Source organism: Elaeis guineensis, chromosome 3 (genome assembly GCF_000442705.2).
Source record: "Elaeis guineensis isolate ETL-2024a chromosome 3, EG11, whole genome shotgun sequence".
Lineage (NCBI taxonomy): Eukaryota > Viridiplantae > Streptophyta > Magnoliopsida > Arecales > Arecaceae > Elaeis > Elaeis guineensis.
In genome coordinates, this window is record NC_025995.2 from 111,652,713 (window position 1) to 111,669,364 (window position 16,652).

At 42.4% G+C, this 16,652-nt stretch overlaps 2 protein-coding genes across 2 annotated transcripts; one reads left to right on the plus strand and one right to left on the minus strand.

Moving 5' to 3' along the window:
- Positions 1 to 2,040: 2,040 nt before the first annotated feature.
- LOC105040896 (uncharacterized) lies at positions 2,041 to 3,709 on the plus strand. Its single transcript, XM_010917643.4, has one exon. The coding sequence runs from the start codon at positions 2,710 to 2,712 to the stop codon at positions 3,271 to 3,273; it is 564 nt and encodes a 187-aa protein (XP_010915945.1). The 5' UTR covers positions 2,041 to 2,709; the 3' UTR covers positions 3,274 to 3,709.
- Positions 3,710 to 11,425: 7,716 nt separating this feature from the next.
- On the minus strand, positions 11,426 to 13,580 carry LOC105040895 (probable pectinesterase/pectinesterase inhibitor 34). Its single transcript, XM_010917642.4, has 2 exons — positions 12,467 to 13,580; positions 11,426 to 12,382 (listed from the first exon to the last, which is right to left on the minus strand). The coding sequence occupies exons 1-2, from the start codon at positions 13,530 to 13,532 to the stop codon at positions 11,685 to 11,687; spliced, it is 1,764 nt and encodes a 587-aa protein (XP_010915944.1). The 5' UTR covers positions 13,533 to 13,580; the 3' UTR covers positions 11,426 to 11,684.
- Positions 13,581 to 16,652: the final 3,072 nt, after the last annotated feature.

A 16,652-nucleotide genomic window follows, 5' to 3' on the forward strand; every position in this document is an offset into this window, starting at 1 on the left:
AGAGTAGCTCCCTGCCACGCACTTAATATCATGAATAAGATGGTGCACCACCATTGACGATGATTGCCCACATAATCAGGCTACCATTGTGGTGGAATCCCTATCAATCACTAATCTCTCCACTCCTAACCTCTGCCTGGCGAAGATAATGTCTGCTCAAGTTGTGTGTAGCTCTACCATCGGAACCATGCTACTGGTAAGGTGACATCTGCGGACAGCCAAAAATTTAGAGTCTAGACCGTAAATTATGATTCCCGCACCCCCTATTACCTCTAACGCTGGCATCAAAGTTGATCTTGAGATGACCTGAGGGTGGGAGCTCCCATATGATGAACACTAATTGGAGTACTATCAGAGTAGTTGAAGAGTCTTAGATATCCCAAGTAACCAAGATCAAACCAATTGATATATAGTGCATGACCTCCATAGCCTGGAGTAATCCTCCCTCAAGAATGAGTCTCGCTGATTGCCATACCTTCTTGAATATAATCTTTTTCCTAGCAAACCAGATGTGGTGGGTGATGTAAGCTGCCTGAATACCTATGGCCAATCTCCATGTTCCTTCGAAGAGCCTTTAAGAAGGACTGAGTTGGTTTCATAGGGGTAATGGTCATGGTGAGAAGTCTGACCATTCTCTACACCTATCGAGCTCAAGGGCACAGGAAGAGGACATGGTCAATAGTCTCCTCCTTCATACTGCAACAAGGACAGGTCATTGGGATGCTGTATCTAGTTTCAATAAAGGGACTAGTTCTCTATTAAAGGGCTGTTTGGTTGGAGGGAGTGGGGGCCTGGAATTGGAATCAGAATGGGTTACTCCCATTCTAACCGTTTGGTTGGACGGAGTCCCATTCCGATTCCGATTCCAAGATGGAATGGGAATGACTCAATCTATATAGAACTCAATCCCTACTCTCCTCTATAGATTCAAATTTTCATTCCAATTTCGATTCCGATTCCAATTCTGATTATGAACTAAACGTTTCAAGGGATTTGGCCATTTCGATTTCGATTCTAAACCATTTCGACTCCCATTTCCATTCTGATTTCGGTTGCGAACTAAACACCCCTTAAGTTTTAGCTAGTTCCAGACCTAGTTCATATTACTCGGCAATCTCCGTCAAGTTTTAGCGAGCCCTGGTTATGGAACTAGTATAAGTATATCCTTTTCAAGTCCAAACTAGTCCAAGAACTCAGCCTAGGACAACTTATTTCATTCAAACCAGTCCCGGCATTCGGCCTCAAAGAACTAGTTGAAACTTATTGTAATATAGTCATGTATGACCTCCTGTAAACTGCAATACCATGTATAATTTTCTCATGTAAGATTTAAATTTCATGCTCCATCTTTAATTGGGATATGTGAATAACGTCCACAAAGGTCTTGGAAATGTGAACACGCAAAGAATCCTCTCTACACGCCCTAACACATGAAACATCAACACAATTGTTCTCCTTTATCGAGAATCTTCTCTTTTTCACTTCGACTTGGTCAAAAAGTTGGGAAATGGAGATCGAACCTACTCTTTAGCCCACCCACAACCTTATCCTGCTTAACCAGGTTCAGCTGGGGAGTCGACTATTTTCTTGAATTCCCCTGACCTTTGTTGCTTGAGGTTGCGGATCAAATAGACAGATAAAGAACTCGGCAATTCGGACCAATCTTGGTTGCACCTAGGTTGGATCACAAGCTCGGCTATCTTCAGCCTCATCTTATCCCTTGCCTTTTCCGTTCTAATTTAGCAACCTTTTGCTAGATATTTGTCATGAGAAGTGATATCTCAGTTGAGTGTAAAAACCAAGGTGCAATTCTTCAACGCAAGCATTAGGAGCAAGCATACTTGTCCGACCAATGCTCCTCCTCAAGAGAGCATACACAACAAGACATGTGACACCAATAATTGACGTGCCTAACTCGATACTAATCTGATCTAATCTTTTCCAGACAAAATCAAGGGTCCATGCCCCAACCAACTCAATTCTCTCATTCTCACCATTTTTTTTTTTTTTAAATAAAACGGATTGCTCATATATGCCCGAAATGAATACATCCAACAGAACTAAAAATAAAATATTATGAACCTGCACTGGAGTGCAGGAGACATGCGTCCAAATTATACCGCTACCATGATGTGCAACACATTTCCCTCGCAGTTCAAACCCCATGTTGCAGCTAGTCTGTCAAGTATGACCTGCTGCGTGACCTTCGCCTACTGGCCAGCATTTTTTTCTTTTTTTTATAAACAAATAGTAACGAGCCTCGAAAGTCAAGGTACCAACCGAATCTCTTCTCTCTTCCACCTGCTTCCTAATAAGTTCAAAATTTCATCCACCCCAGTTCCCACTGGCCAAGAGGAACCATCCCCTCACTCCTTGTAAAATAATTTTACATTGCATACTTTTTTTCTACATACATATATATCACGAGCATAGCACGTGCCGCCGATAACTGGAGCTGGGCACCCACGAACATGGCAAAGCTCCCCATGATCCCGCTCCGTTCCTTTGTCGTGCCTTCTTTTTAACCCCCATTTCCCCTACTTCACTCCTCCGGAAAGGAGTAAATAAATAAGCAGCACTCAATTTTTCATTTTTACGTATGAGGCGCCCCTTTCTCTCTCCGGTTCCCAAAACAAATCCGGCCGAGAGCACCGAGAGAAGGGGAAAATAGAGAGGCGGAGAATTTCCAAGAAAGAACGGACGACTTCAATGGACAAATCTCCCGACGCCTGGGGCCCGCGGAGAAGCGGCGGCGGAGGGAAGGCGAACCTCGCGTCCTGCCTGGTGGCCACGGTGTTTCTAATCTTGGTAGCCGGGGCGGTGGTGGTGGTGTTCCTCGTCTTCTTCCGTCCCCGGGACCCAAAGATCCAGGTGGACGGCGTCCAGTTCCCGGGCTTCTCCGCCGCCAACGGCACCGTCAGCTTCACATTCGCCCAGTACGCGGCGGTGCGCAACCCCAACCGCGCCGCCTTCTCCCACTACGACAGCACGCTCCAGCTCGTCTACGCCGGCAACCAGGTGGGCTTCATGTTCATCCCCGCCGGCCAGATCGACGGCGGCCGCACCCAGTACATGGCCGCCAGCTTCACCGTCGACTCCTTCCCCCTCGCTGCGGCACCACCGCCGGGGGGCAGCATGGAGGTCGAGTCCCGAATGCGGGTCAAAGGCAGGGTCCGGGTCCTGCGCTTCTTCACGCACAACGTCGAGGCCACCGCCGGCTGCCGCGTCGTAGTCTCCGCCGCCAACGGCGCCGTCCTAGGGTTCCGGTGCTGATCATACGATCGGATCGGATTCAAATCCGATTAGATCGAGAAAGAAATTGTAAGAGAAACAAAGAAGAAAGACATGAGGGACAGATTCTTTTTTTTCGAAAAGCAATGTGGGTGTCATGTAGAATAGATATTTGTTCTCCCCTTGTTAATTTGAGGGTTTGGTCCTTCTTTATTTGAAGTTCTTTTGCTTTCGGCACCGCTCCGTGTTTTGCTGCGCTTTGTTTGGTTAATCTTTTTCTTTTTCTTTTTCTTCGAGAGTTATGTAAACCCTGCTTTAATTACTTATAGATGATGCCTTTGAAATGGGGAAGGAAACAAAGGCTTTTTAAAGGGACTGGTGGCATTTTACAAGAAACGGAAATCCTGCCCTTGTTGAATTATTGAAGGTCGTCCCTTACTGTGAAAGGTGGTGCTTGTGAAAACTGTAATTAGTACAATGCCGTTGGAATAAATTTGGCATTGAGAAATACTTTGTGCACCGCGGGCGGGCGGTGCAGCTCGCGCACATCGTCTGCAATAATTGGTTCATGCACGAAGTCAGATATAGTGTGAAATTTTTTTTTTTTTTTATCCATTCTGTATGGGAGTCAATCATCATGAAAATGCACCACTCGCGATGCACAACGAATCTTTTTTTGATATTTTATTTTTTTAAATCGAAGAGAGAAAAAAAAAAAAAAAGTTACCACCAACCATGATGGTGGCAATGGACTAAAATTCTCCTTTTTCAAGGGCCACAATTCGAGATCCAAATAAATGTTAAAGTGAAATAATTGTGCGATTGATTACTGTTGATGATCGTGGCACGGAGAAATTTGAAAACCGTTTTTGGTTATGCTGGTAATCATGGTGGGGAGAAAGCTGAAGATTATTTCAAAAAAAAATTAAAAATCATTTTCTGTTATACTAATAACTACGGTGACACTGGTAGTGACGTATTCACCGATCGATGAGGAACGGTTAAATATTGACACCGTGCATCTGATATTCTATTTATGAGACAGGTCCCGTCAGACGAGTTGTTGCACTGGTCTTCCCCTCTTCCCATTTTTTTGTAAAAAAAAAAAAGAAAAAAGACAGCCATTAAGAGATAAATAAAGGCGGCAATGGATCCTTTACAACTCAGGTTGCAGCTTGTTCTTATAGCTGGAGTGTATGGTAAATTTTGCTGAGCTTGAAAAGAATCTTGGTGCCATTTAAAGACAAACTCTTCTCAGGAATGTTTTAAAACACCGGTAACTCGGTTCTAACTCCAATGAAAGTTTGGTTACGGATCCAAGCTTTTGATAAAACTGTTGAAAGATTTTGTCTGTTTTGATCTTTCGCACTATCACGCAGGATCATATGATTTTTTTTTAAATATTTAATATGAAAAAAAAAATTTTAATCTATATATATAAGATATATTCTATCTTGATTCATAATCGATATGAGATTAAAAATATCGTCTCTATTTATATCATAATATTATTAATATTTAATTATTTTATAATTATTAAATTTTTTGATTTGCGTCAACCCTTTCCTGTCACATGGCACGTAACTTTTTTTTTTTTTTTATGCATGTAATGGATGGCATGATTAATAATACGAACAGGCCGAAGATGTCCAAAAATTTGAAAAAGAAAGGATGTTTTCAGTACCAAGAAGGAAGTAGGGAATCATTGAGGCGTATGATTGGGTCCCATAAGCTTTTTTTTTTGGTCCCCTTTTTTCTTTTTAAAGTCAAGGAAGGTGCATTCTTGGAGACGTTGAGGCGACCGTTTATTTCTCTCCATTCTTGATAGTAGGAGCAAGTGAAAAAAAAGTGGGAGTGCGTCTCTTCATCATATTGTTACATAACACGCACCAATCACCCATGGCCAATTACATTTGGCAAGGTGGCTAGCGATGAGTAGCTTTTCGTGGATTGCTGGAAAGGGATAAAAGTTATAAATTTTGATGGCAAATTTAGTTTCCAAATGTGCTTGGCCCAAAAGTAGGAGCGCCCTCCTTTGTTCAAGAATTGATGATAAGTTTTAACAGTAAAACTTCTGCTAGGAGACTATTTATACTGGAAGCTGTCTTGAGACTCCGTGTGGACCATACAGAGCACAAGGGTAAGCTTTAAGCAAGTTGGAATGCTGCCGTCTTTTTCGCGCGTTGGTCCACTTGCCGTACAAGTACGTGCGCAAAGACGAAGAGTTTGAGATCCGCGGGCGCATTTGAAAGGGGAGTCTCTAAATAGAAGAGGAAAAATCATCAATGAGCTCCTGTAATGGAAGTCGGGTTGGCTGTAAGAAAAGCCCCGTTTCCATTTCCCAAAGATGGCTCGCTTGGTTCCTTAGCCGTAGGCCAGCTTCTATCTTCAATGGATCTTCTAACTTCATAATGGTTCGTTCACATCAGATAATACCATGCATGAGTGTCAAAAGATTTCTACTGATATCCCTCTTTGCTGACTCTCCACTCCAACATGACGGCATTATTTTAAAACTGTATGGCTTACATATATACTTCATTTTGGTATACCTTTCTTTTGGATTTTACTTAATACAAATCACCATCTCACGTAGATGAAGCTTTACACTTTTCCTTTGTACTCCCTTGTATTAGTTATGTTTGGATCAGATAACAAGGTCTTCATCGATCTTTTGCGTCCTCTCCTTCTTATTTTGGTCTGTATTTTTTGCACATATTTTACAGGCTGCTGTTGTACTTAAACTGTTCACGTACTGTACATATGGGTTAATGAAGTTATATTCGTTATCAAAAAAAAATAGCCCGATCTCATGCTTGGACTTGCACCATCGATTCCAATTAAAAGACCAAGTAAAAAGGACCAACGGACACCGTCAGCACGGTGTCCAAGTCAGGAGGGCGGTAAGAAAGACGGACCTGCTGTACTGTGGAGGCTTTCCAACAAACAAATGTGCGGCCGACATGGTCCAAGAGTGGTTGCTGACGGTGCTTTGAGAGAGTACAATTATGTTGGGGCACCCAAAGGTAGGTGATCAGCGATTTCTGAATCGGCTGTGAAACGAGATGGCGAGGGTAGGGTACTATTCCCCCAGTGCATCATTGTTGCCAGAGGGGGCTAAAACTAATTTTGAGTACTTTATACTCAGCCGTAAAACAATCAATTAATGGCACAGAGATAGAATCGTACTGCATCCATTTGCCGTTCAGAAGCCTCGAGAAAGATGAACATGCATGTGATCAGCAAACTGGAAAAGGCAATGCCTTTCAGAGGTCCCAGCCAAAGGCCTGGGGATTGAGAAGTTGCTCCCCACACTGCATACACCGCATGGCCGTGCATGCCACACCAATCACAACCGTTTGCCACTTATGGGTGCATCGAACGAATGGTTGTGATTGGTGACGTGCACCATGTCAAGAAGCACCGAGTGTATGGAATAATTTCTCCCAGGAATTAGCCGAGAAGCACTATGCCAAGTGGGGGTTCTAAAATTAAGACAATAAGACAATAAGGTACCATATATGCTACATTATTATATTTTTTTCTAGATCTAATTACTATTAATCATTGACTGTGTCATTGGAGAATGAATGAGGAAGGCAGCGTTATAACCAGATGTAAAAAAATATTTTCACAAACATGCATGCAACCACCCATGAATCCAAGAAAGATGGATGACCTCACTTGCAAACATCCAACCACATAAACCTCCCATGCTACGACACGCGTTAAGTGGTAGAAATATTGGGCTTCACATGGAGAACTCAAAGAGTATAAGTCACCTCGTAGAGAACAGAGAGAGTTACAATGCTGATTTGTTTCCTATTTAATTTAACCTAATTTAATTTAATTTAAAAGGTTATAGAGAAATATGAGCTATCCCAGCACTGTTATAGCCTGATAATGCATATAGCTAAAAGCCACGACATGCTAGACAATGAGAAAGTCAAGACGGCGCATGTCATTGAGGCTAAGCAACCAGGCCTGGAAGGGCAACCAAAAGAGGTGAGAACGTCCACATTCTCGCCAAAATAGGCGGAGGGCAAGTAGTTTGACCCACAGCCCAGGCCTTTAAAGGCAATGGATGCTGAACTTGTCAAACCAACGGCCTGTTTCGGCCCATCAACATCTATATATAGAGGGACGATTGAATTCCCTCTTTGCTTTTTTCATTTTTATATTTTTGGTAGCAAACTGGAATTCACTCGTGACAGGGATAAAGAGATAGAACATTTGATATGAGGTCATGCTTGTGACATTTCTAGACGGTACACATATGCACTATGACCAAACTATGGTGTCTTAATTTGTTCATGTGGCTCAGCTTAGTTCCCTTTTTAAAGATAAAGACAATTACCAAAGAGTTGTTACGTATCAAATTACTGTGATGCAACACTCGATGCTGAATGGCTGCAAGCACCATGCATAGTTGCAAGTTCCAATTGGTGTTAAGCAATATTGGAAATGTTACACCTCCTTGCCCTGTTGGTCTCTGTACCCCAGAAATGTGCGTCATTGAACTTCAACCATATACAATTGCCAGTTGCCTAGTATTAATTGTATAGTTTTCTGACAGGAGAGTGACACCCTCCCATACTACGATTATAATCCAGGTCCAAACTTTACGGATGAACATCCGAAAATCAAACCTAGAAACTCTGGTTGCTAACATGAGAGATGTGATTAGTTACGAAAGCCCCAGTTTAGAAGAGTAATAATATAATTATGAAGAAGGCTCATATAGTTGGCCACTAGTCACACATCTATGATTACAGTGCTTGGTGGGCTTCATATTTATAACAGAAAGCAACGCCACTTCAGGCACAATATATTGCAACGAGAAATTTTTTGTGCACCACGAACGGCGCAGAACCGCATGCACCGTCAGTAGTGATTGACTCACGCATGAAATCAGAAGAAAAAAAAATCGCATGTCATGTCCAATCTCACGTGTGAGCCGATCACTGCGGACGGTGCATGCATTCTGCACCATCTGCGGTGCACAAAAAATTTCTCACATTGCAATATGGCAATGCATTTCATGATCCCACCAATATTAACATTGGTGGTGACATGGCCTCGGATAGAAACGGCCCAAAGGCCCCGCACCGTAAGTCGGAAAGAGAACCGGGAAGGTTGATCTCGCTCCATGTTGATCGACGATTCAATCGTGTTGATGATGCCGTAAAAATGGTCGACTACATGAACGGGTGATTACTGCTTGAAAAGAAGGAGAAGAAGAACAAGGAGTTGATGTCACTGGCTGAACGGTTCTACTTTCTTTAGGAGCAGGGTCCCGGTTTTCTTGGATCAAGCGACTCATGGCAATGCAAAGGCTTCAGTGGCCTCGGCAGGGGGCTACAACAGAGTTGGGCTTTTACAAACACATCCCAGAGCCAACCGGTTGACTTCTCTGGTAAAACTAAGTGAAATTTTTTGTACACCGCATGCGGTATAGAAAATCCGACATGAAGTACGTTACCTCATATAATTGAATCACATAGTCATCATTTTTTAATATATATTTAATATTTATAATTTTATTTTTTCATTTAAAATTTTGAATAACGAAAATATTCTTTTCTTTCTGAAAAAAATTATGATATCATATATCGATATTATGATATCCCGCGTTCAAATTATGACTTCGTACGCATGATGTCATAATTTTTCATAGGATGTCATAATTTTGGTAGGGATATTTTTATCATTGAAAAATTTATATAAAATTTTTCAATAATAAAAATATATATATTTTTTATAATATTTTATAAAAAAATTATGACGTCCTGTACCGAAAGTTAAAATTTCAATGCAAGATGATATAATATCGGCATAAAATATTATAATTTTTTTAGAAATAAAAAAATATTTTCGTTATTTAAAATTTTAAATAAAAAATAATATTATAAATATTAAATATATTTTAAAAAATGATGACTATACGGTTCAAGAAGATGAGCTTCAAGTTAAATTTTGTACACCGCGGACGGTGCACAGAGAATTTCCCTAAAACTAAAACCATCCCATATGTTGGAGCTGCATGGCGTGGTTTGCGTCTAGCAGTACTCTAGACACCCCTATCCGTCCCCGTGCCAAGTAATTAAGTATATTATCATTGGGTCCAACGTGGGCTGCGCGGGTGTCGTTGCATTTGGACGGACGACACCATTCTCTTCTCTGCCAAGTATAAATTTTAGCTTCTGTTCATTCTTCCCCGAGGTAGGTCGATGTAAATGCCGAGACCAAGGGGTCAGTTTTGAGAGGTACACCAAGGAAAAGGCTGATCCGACCACCTTCCAGGTCTTCCATATCATCTCACCGTCCACATATCTTCGCTTGATGGTCGGTGAATGGACACGTTTGGGCCTGTACATATCCTGCTCAATCTATAATTATGGCTGCTGATTTGTCATTTGATCTTACATTTTAAACATCAAGCAGCTTGACCTAAATTTGGTTTTGTTGGAGTAACTCAGGATTTTAGGTATTTACAATCCACTTTTCATGGTGGAAAATTATTGTGTATGAGTTCATAAGTGAGTTAGAGGCTCAATCTACAATTATGGCTATTCATGTATTACACGGCGATCGTGTTTGCATAGACCGTCATTGTGCATTAGATTGGAGTGTCGTAGGCTCTGCACCATAAACATATATAGTGAGGTTAATTATATCGTTAATTACATTGAGAAAGGAACTCTACAGACTCATACTTTTATCAACTACCCCACCTAAGTGATCCAAATTAGATAGCTTACATTTAAATTAGGCATCAAAAAGTATCTATTTCTTTTCTTTCTATTTTTTAGCTTCCTTTACATAACTTTCTTAGCATCAAGATACACCCCACATAAGTTTTACCTCTGTCCTTTCTCCGTAGGAAAAAGAAATGTGTTTTTAACTTTCCTGGAACGCCAAGTACGAATTCCTCAGTGCATACAATTCCCATTCAACTCCAAACTTCTGTTGATGGGTCCAGCAACATACCATATGCTTGGTCGAGGAGTAATACAGGTATACAAGAAACTATTCTCTTACAATTCGATGGTTGGATTCACGAATTGGTCATTTTAAAAGAAGCACAGCGTGGTCTCATCATCATCCAATCAACTCCCACTCACCCATTAAATTCCAAGTTTTAACCCTCTTAATAGTGGCACCATTGCCCATCCAAGTGGCTCTCATTTCATATGCTTAGTGAGCCTTCCACCGACACCGCACAATGAACATAGAGAGAGAGGGTTGGGGCATCATGTGAACCTTTTTTTTTTTTTGGATGTGAATCATGTGAACTTATATCACTTGGGGGGTACCACTTGGAAACTTCACTACGCCCTTGGGGCCTTTTTCCACTGCATCTTTCTACAACCCTTTTCAGCTTTTTTCTCTGTCCTTTAATGGGGACATAAATTCCATTCATCCTCCCACGGGTAAAGGTGAAAGGTTAGGAAGAGTGAGCCAAAGGAGTGTAGATAAAGGAAGGAAATATTCTAGGCTAGGCAATCATGTAATTGTCTTTCGTGCTTGTGCCAAGGACAAACAAAGTCGTGGAACACCTCTTATCCCCGTTCCTCCTAGTTATGAGCGCCAACCATGATCAAATCTGGGGAATCGTGGGCTGTTGTAGCCCAAAAGTTTGGGTTGGTGGTGTACTATAGATTTGAGTTAGATAAAATTAATAACTGCCTGTATAAAATTTAGCATGGACCCCTTCGGCTCGAGTGACGAGAGCTCCACTCGCTTCAATTCCTTTTTATTGTTGGCTGAGCCCACGGCTTGCACCTAAGAATGGTTTCTTCTAGGTCTACCATTGGCTTCATTCAACTCCCAACTGTAACCATGTTACTCCTATATCTTGTCCATATGTTAATCCACACAAACTGGACCCATGGGTATCTCACAAAATCGTGGTGTCCCTATCCATCATCCCACCTATATTTATCATCTCTTCAATTGATCCAACCGTAAAGCTTTCCAGTACTAATCTAAGCATACAAACAATATTGAAATCCAGGTCAAGTGGTCTCTTCCTCCAGTCACGTGAGCTAGGAAGCACATGCAACGTCCTCTGATTAGCATATACAATCACCACCATTCTCTTAAGGAGCCAGTGCTATCATTAGAAGTATCCAATGATCCCATCCAAAAGAATTTTACATATTATAAAAAAAAAAAATTTAGAAAGCACAAATTGGGCACAAGAGAATTTATTCCTCTAGTTATATTAGCGAGAACAAAGCAAAAGACTGGGAATCAGTACCTTCAATGCACAGTTAACACTTTAAACAACTTGCAGTTATTCCCTTTCCAAAAAAAATGATAAAAAAGAGACGAAAAAGAAATATATAAAAACCTATATACCTATATCATCGTACGCTTATAGATCATATATGCAAGAGAAAAGTTAGAAAGTAAAAAAGTGGAGAAAGAAAGGAAATCGGATATGATAATCACACGGATAAGCCAGCCACGAAGGCCACCCCGGTGGATGGTAGCCAAGAAGAGCCGTAGATAAACCGCGCTACGGTAAACTTACTCGCCTCCTCCGGCAGCGTAATCACCCTATATCCCGGCCATTTGACTCTCTTCCCCAGGGCCGCCCCCGGGCCGTAATTCATATACTCACCGTAGTATAGCGTATCCAGCGCAAACGAACCATTCCATTCCAGCCAGCCCACCGAGTGGATATGATCTCCCAGGTAGGATAGCATATACACCGTCCTGGAGTAGAGCTTCCACGGCCGGCCGAGATAAGTGGGGTAAGTCCATTTCACCGGCTCCAGCTCCGGCGTGGCCAGGACTCGGCAAGCATGGATAGAGATGCCGGTGTTCTGGTTGGGATCCCTCCTGTTCTGCGCCGTGATGGTGTTCTTCTGCATCGCCATCGGCTTTCGAGCCCACAAGCTGCAATTCTGCAGCACCACCGCCGCGTTGCCGAAGACGAAGTCGACGGTGCCGTAGATGTCGCATTCCCGGAAGAACTGGCGCTGGGAGTGCACGTATAGCGTGTCCTGGTAGCCGACTATGTTGCACCGGTACACGACGGCGTGGTCGGCCCCTACCCGGAGCGCCACCGCCTGGTGCTTTTCTGGCCCTGCCCAGTTCTCGATGGTCATGTCCCTCATTATGAATCCATTCCCCGTCGATGCTGTCATTTTAACAGATAATTAGGATTTGATCGCTGTGAATTGTTTTAGTTAAGATGGAGAAATTAAGAACCGGGGTCATGTACCGAAGGTGGCCGTGTGGAAGGTGGTGTATTTGTCGGCAACGCTGCGGGATCCGGCGACGGTTGTTATGCCCTTGCCGTCGCCGATGAACATCAGATTTGTTTTCTTCCGGGTGACCTTGATGTTCTCGTTGTAGCGGCCGGCCTTGACGTAGATGATGATGCGGCGGGCGCTGTTCTCGGGGGCGGCCTTGACGGCATCGGCGATCGACTTGTGGGTCCCAGTACCGTCCTTGGCCACCACCATGTCGGCCTGGATCTTGGCCGCCGGGACCTGGAGCAGCCGCCGGTCTCTCCATCCCAACCACTCCGGGAATTCTCCGTCGCCGGCGGAGGAGAGGAGGCGCCGCTTCTTGTTCTGGATGGGGATGCCGGAGAAATCCTTGTTCCGGCTGGCGGCGGAGAAGATGGCGAGGCAATTGCTGACGAGCTCGGCGAGGTCTTTAAGGTTGCTTTCCATCTGGGCGCGGACGTAGCCGTTGGCGACGTCGGCGAGGCCGTCGGTGCAGGTATCCTGGTTGCTTAATGCGGCACTGAGCCAGGTGAGGACGTCCTCGTCGGAGGCGCTGGCGGGGCGCAACTCGGTTGGGGCGATGACGGCGAGGGACTGGGAGAGCTGGTCGAGGGAGTCGTCGAGGAGCTCCATGCAGTCGTCGTAGGCGGAGCGGGCGAGCGAGTCCATGGAGACGCCGGCGATGGCCGAGGCGCCGTAGAGCGCCTTGCCGACGCGCTGAGTGGTCATGTTGAGGGAGATGTGGACGAGATCGCGATCGCCGGCGTCGAGGGCGCCAGGGAAATCGAGGAGGGAGCTCACGCACAGCTCCGGGTACCGGGTCAGGGCGCAGGTCTGGGAAATGGCCTGGGTCGGGGTGCGGTTCGGGCCCGAACCGGAGCGGGCCCGAGAGCGGACCAGGAGGCCCACTGAGACACCAGAGGCGACGAGGAGGACGACGGCGAGGAGGCCCAGAAGAATGAACCGGAGTTTGCGGCGAGTTGAACCGGGTTGACTCGGTAGCGATTCGGAGACGGAGGGGAGGGACTCGGCCGAGCCGAACCGACCATAGCCCATGGTGTGTGTGGGTTAGAGACGGAGAGGGGATGGGAGGGGGGCTAAAAATAAAGGGTCAGTGGGGTTTATAAGAGGGAGAGTGCGAGGTAGTAGCCCTAGCCAGTGGCTGCGGCAGTTTGGTGAGAGGTCGACATCTCCCTGTGTGAGCTGGCTCCCACGGGATGCTCTGCTTTTCGAAGGGTTATTGATTGAACCAGATCCGCCGCATCATCAATCGATCATGCCACTCAAAATCTGATACATACAGAGCTAAAAAACGGAAGAACAGAGCAAGAGAAATTTTTTATGCACCTCACGTGGTGTAGAAAATCTGGCATGAAACGCACCGTATCATCCTATTAGATTATATAACTAATATTTTTCAACACTTATTTAATACTGATAGATCTATTTTTTTATTTAAAATTTTAAATAATAAAAATATTTTTTTTTGAAAAATTATGATATCTTATACTGATATTATGACATCTTGCATTGAAATTATGATTTTTTGTACAGAATATTATAATTTTTCTACGAAACATCGTAAAGAGAGAAGGATATTTTCATCCATCAATTTTTCAATGATAATTTTTTTTTTATTTTTTATGATATCTTATGAAAAAATTATGACGTCTTGTACAGAAAATCGATGTATAATGTCAGCACAAGATATCATAATTTTTTCAAAAGAGAAAGAATATTTTTGTTATTCAAAATTTTAAATAAAAAAATAAGATATTAAATAAATATTAAATATGTGTTAAAAAATGATGATCACGTGATCCAATGGAACAAAGCAGTGCACTCCACACCAGATTTTTTACGCAAAGAGCAGTGCACAAAGAATTTCACGGGGAGCAAACGGTTGTTCTAATTTTTTGATAGTTCACTGCATTCTCTTCCCCCACTTCATCCACTCTACTTTCCATTTACTTCATCTCCCTACAATGCTGGCCAATACTACAATCTTTATATAGGCCCTGTCCTTCTTCCGCACCATACGCACACTCTTATCTACCGATCAGCTCACGACCAAACTCTCGACTGCCGTGAGGTACAACATTGCCATCTTGTGCCCACAAAGGATCCCATCATGGATCAGTCGCAGGCCACTGCCATAGACCTCCCAAAAGTTCACAACCAATCTGATCATGACCTGTAGTAGACAGCCCTTGCCGCTGGTGCCACCACCAGCGCCATCACAACGCTCTCCTACCGGAGTAGTGTCTGCATTGCCATGTGCTTGTTGGCGCCACCCTGCTTCACCCACTCTTGCCGCCATACCTGCCCCATCTTGTCAGCGAAACCGATGAACACCAGCCCATTGAACCCCAGTAGACCTAGTGTTTTGTCCTAAGAGTCGAAGTAAAGGAGCCTGGCATCATCGTCAAGGGCAAGGCAAGAGATGGCATCGGAATGGTGGAGCCCAACGATGTGCCCAATGACATTCCAGTGCTACGGGATCTTGATGTAGTTGGTGTTAGGATCCATTGTCAAGTTCTAATCCAATTAGTTAGGATTTCATTTTTAATCGGTTGTTAGTTTTAATGACTTTAAGTTCCTATTTTTAATATTATTCTATTTAATTAATTTCTTTTAAAGATTGATGGAATTTATATTCGAGTAGATTTTTAGTTTTTCAAATAGGAGTTACACTCCCACCCATATTGTGTTATATCCAAAAAAAACCTTCGCTATCTCCTTTGGAGATGGAAGACGGTAGGAGACTGTGAAAGGGATGGATGATAGAAAGAGTTAGATGTATCTTTAGTGAGGCATGAGGGAGCTCTCTTTTGTCATTCAATTTTTTAATAAAATTTTCTCTCTGCTAATTAAACTTTTTCTTCCAACATCTCTTCCCTGTTATATTTTCTTTGATGTTTGTTTTTTGTTCTTAGATTGGCATGATCGATTTACTCTGGATAGTATATTATTTTACATGGTATCAGAGCTATACATTTTGAGATTGGTGGTTCATATATTTGTAGCTCTACATAGTATTAGAGCCATAAACTTAGAGAGAAGTTGACTGATCTGCGACTTCAATCAGATTTATCCGAAGTGTATTTTTTGGAGCAGTGACTTGAATATTGGTGGTTTCTTGTTTATAGCTCGGTATGGTTGAAGAGTTTCCAATAATTTACTTTACAGCAGTGTAAACTTGTGAATTCTTATAGATGATTCAAAAATGGAATCATCATAGCTAGTGCTATTACCTTCTATCTCAATAGATTCATGATGTTTGATATCATCAAGATCAATATAGCTGCTTTTGTTAATCTTGTTTCTCTCCGTAAGTTGAACAATATCTATCATTCATATTAGGAGGGTCTCGTCAAGTCTTATTTGAAATACCAAGATTTATGAGATGGTTTGAATGAGTTAGAGATGATGTCAACGTATGAAATTGTAAGAAGAAAATGAAATCCGAAATCTCAAAAGGTATGCGGATCATACAAATTTCAATTGATAAAAAAATTATCTCCATATTAAAGGTGTAAAGAAGCCAAAGAAAGTATGGGATATTCTTTCAACCATCCACTCAAACTCTAGCAAGATGAGACATCCCAAACTAAAATTATCTGAAGAGTGGATCATGGTTTTAGACTTTTCAAAAATCTGGAAGAAGAACAAAATTGGTTTAAAGATGAAAACTTGAAACAGGAGTTTGATTAGTTGAAGACTGGATCAATTTTTGACGACTCAGAGTATGGGAAGATTGATCAGCTTGAGTAGCAATCAAATCCAAAAAAAAAAAAAAAATGGAGCAAAAGAAGATTGATCAGATGGCTACTATATCAAATTTAGAAAAGATCGTAATTGAAGGATTAATTAATTTTGAAATTGCTCAAAAAGAGTTAGAAGATGCTGTAGTTGATCTAATTATGGAGACCCATATTGAGCAATCAGATTATACCATATAAAGATTTAGCCAGCTATAAGAATAAAAAGTTGACTAATTTGGAAGTAATTTTAGAGGTCAAGCAGCTAGGAGATATGTTTGGTAGAGATGATTCTTTATCTGCTCTGTTGATCAATAAGATTTTTGGTATATCAGTTAATTTTGAAGCTACTCCAAAATTAGAGCTGTTAGAAGATTCTATGCATGAGGATTTGATTCTATGTTTAGAAAAAATT

Bases quoted from the DNA above. Each gene is read 5' to 3' on its own strand.
- LOC105040896 (XM_010917643.4), top strand. From the start codon at position 2,710: ATGGACAAATCTCCCGACGCCTGGGGCCCGCGGAGAAGCGGCGGCGGA.
- LOC105040895 (XM_010917642.4), bottom strand. From the start codon at position 13,532: ATGGGCTATGGTCGGTTCGGCTCGGCCGAGTCCCTCCCCTCCGTCTCC. The intron at 12,383-12,466 runs GTACATGACCCC...TTAAAATGACAG, and splicing joins CTTCCACACGGCCACCTTCG to CATCGACGGGGAATGGATTC.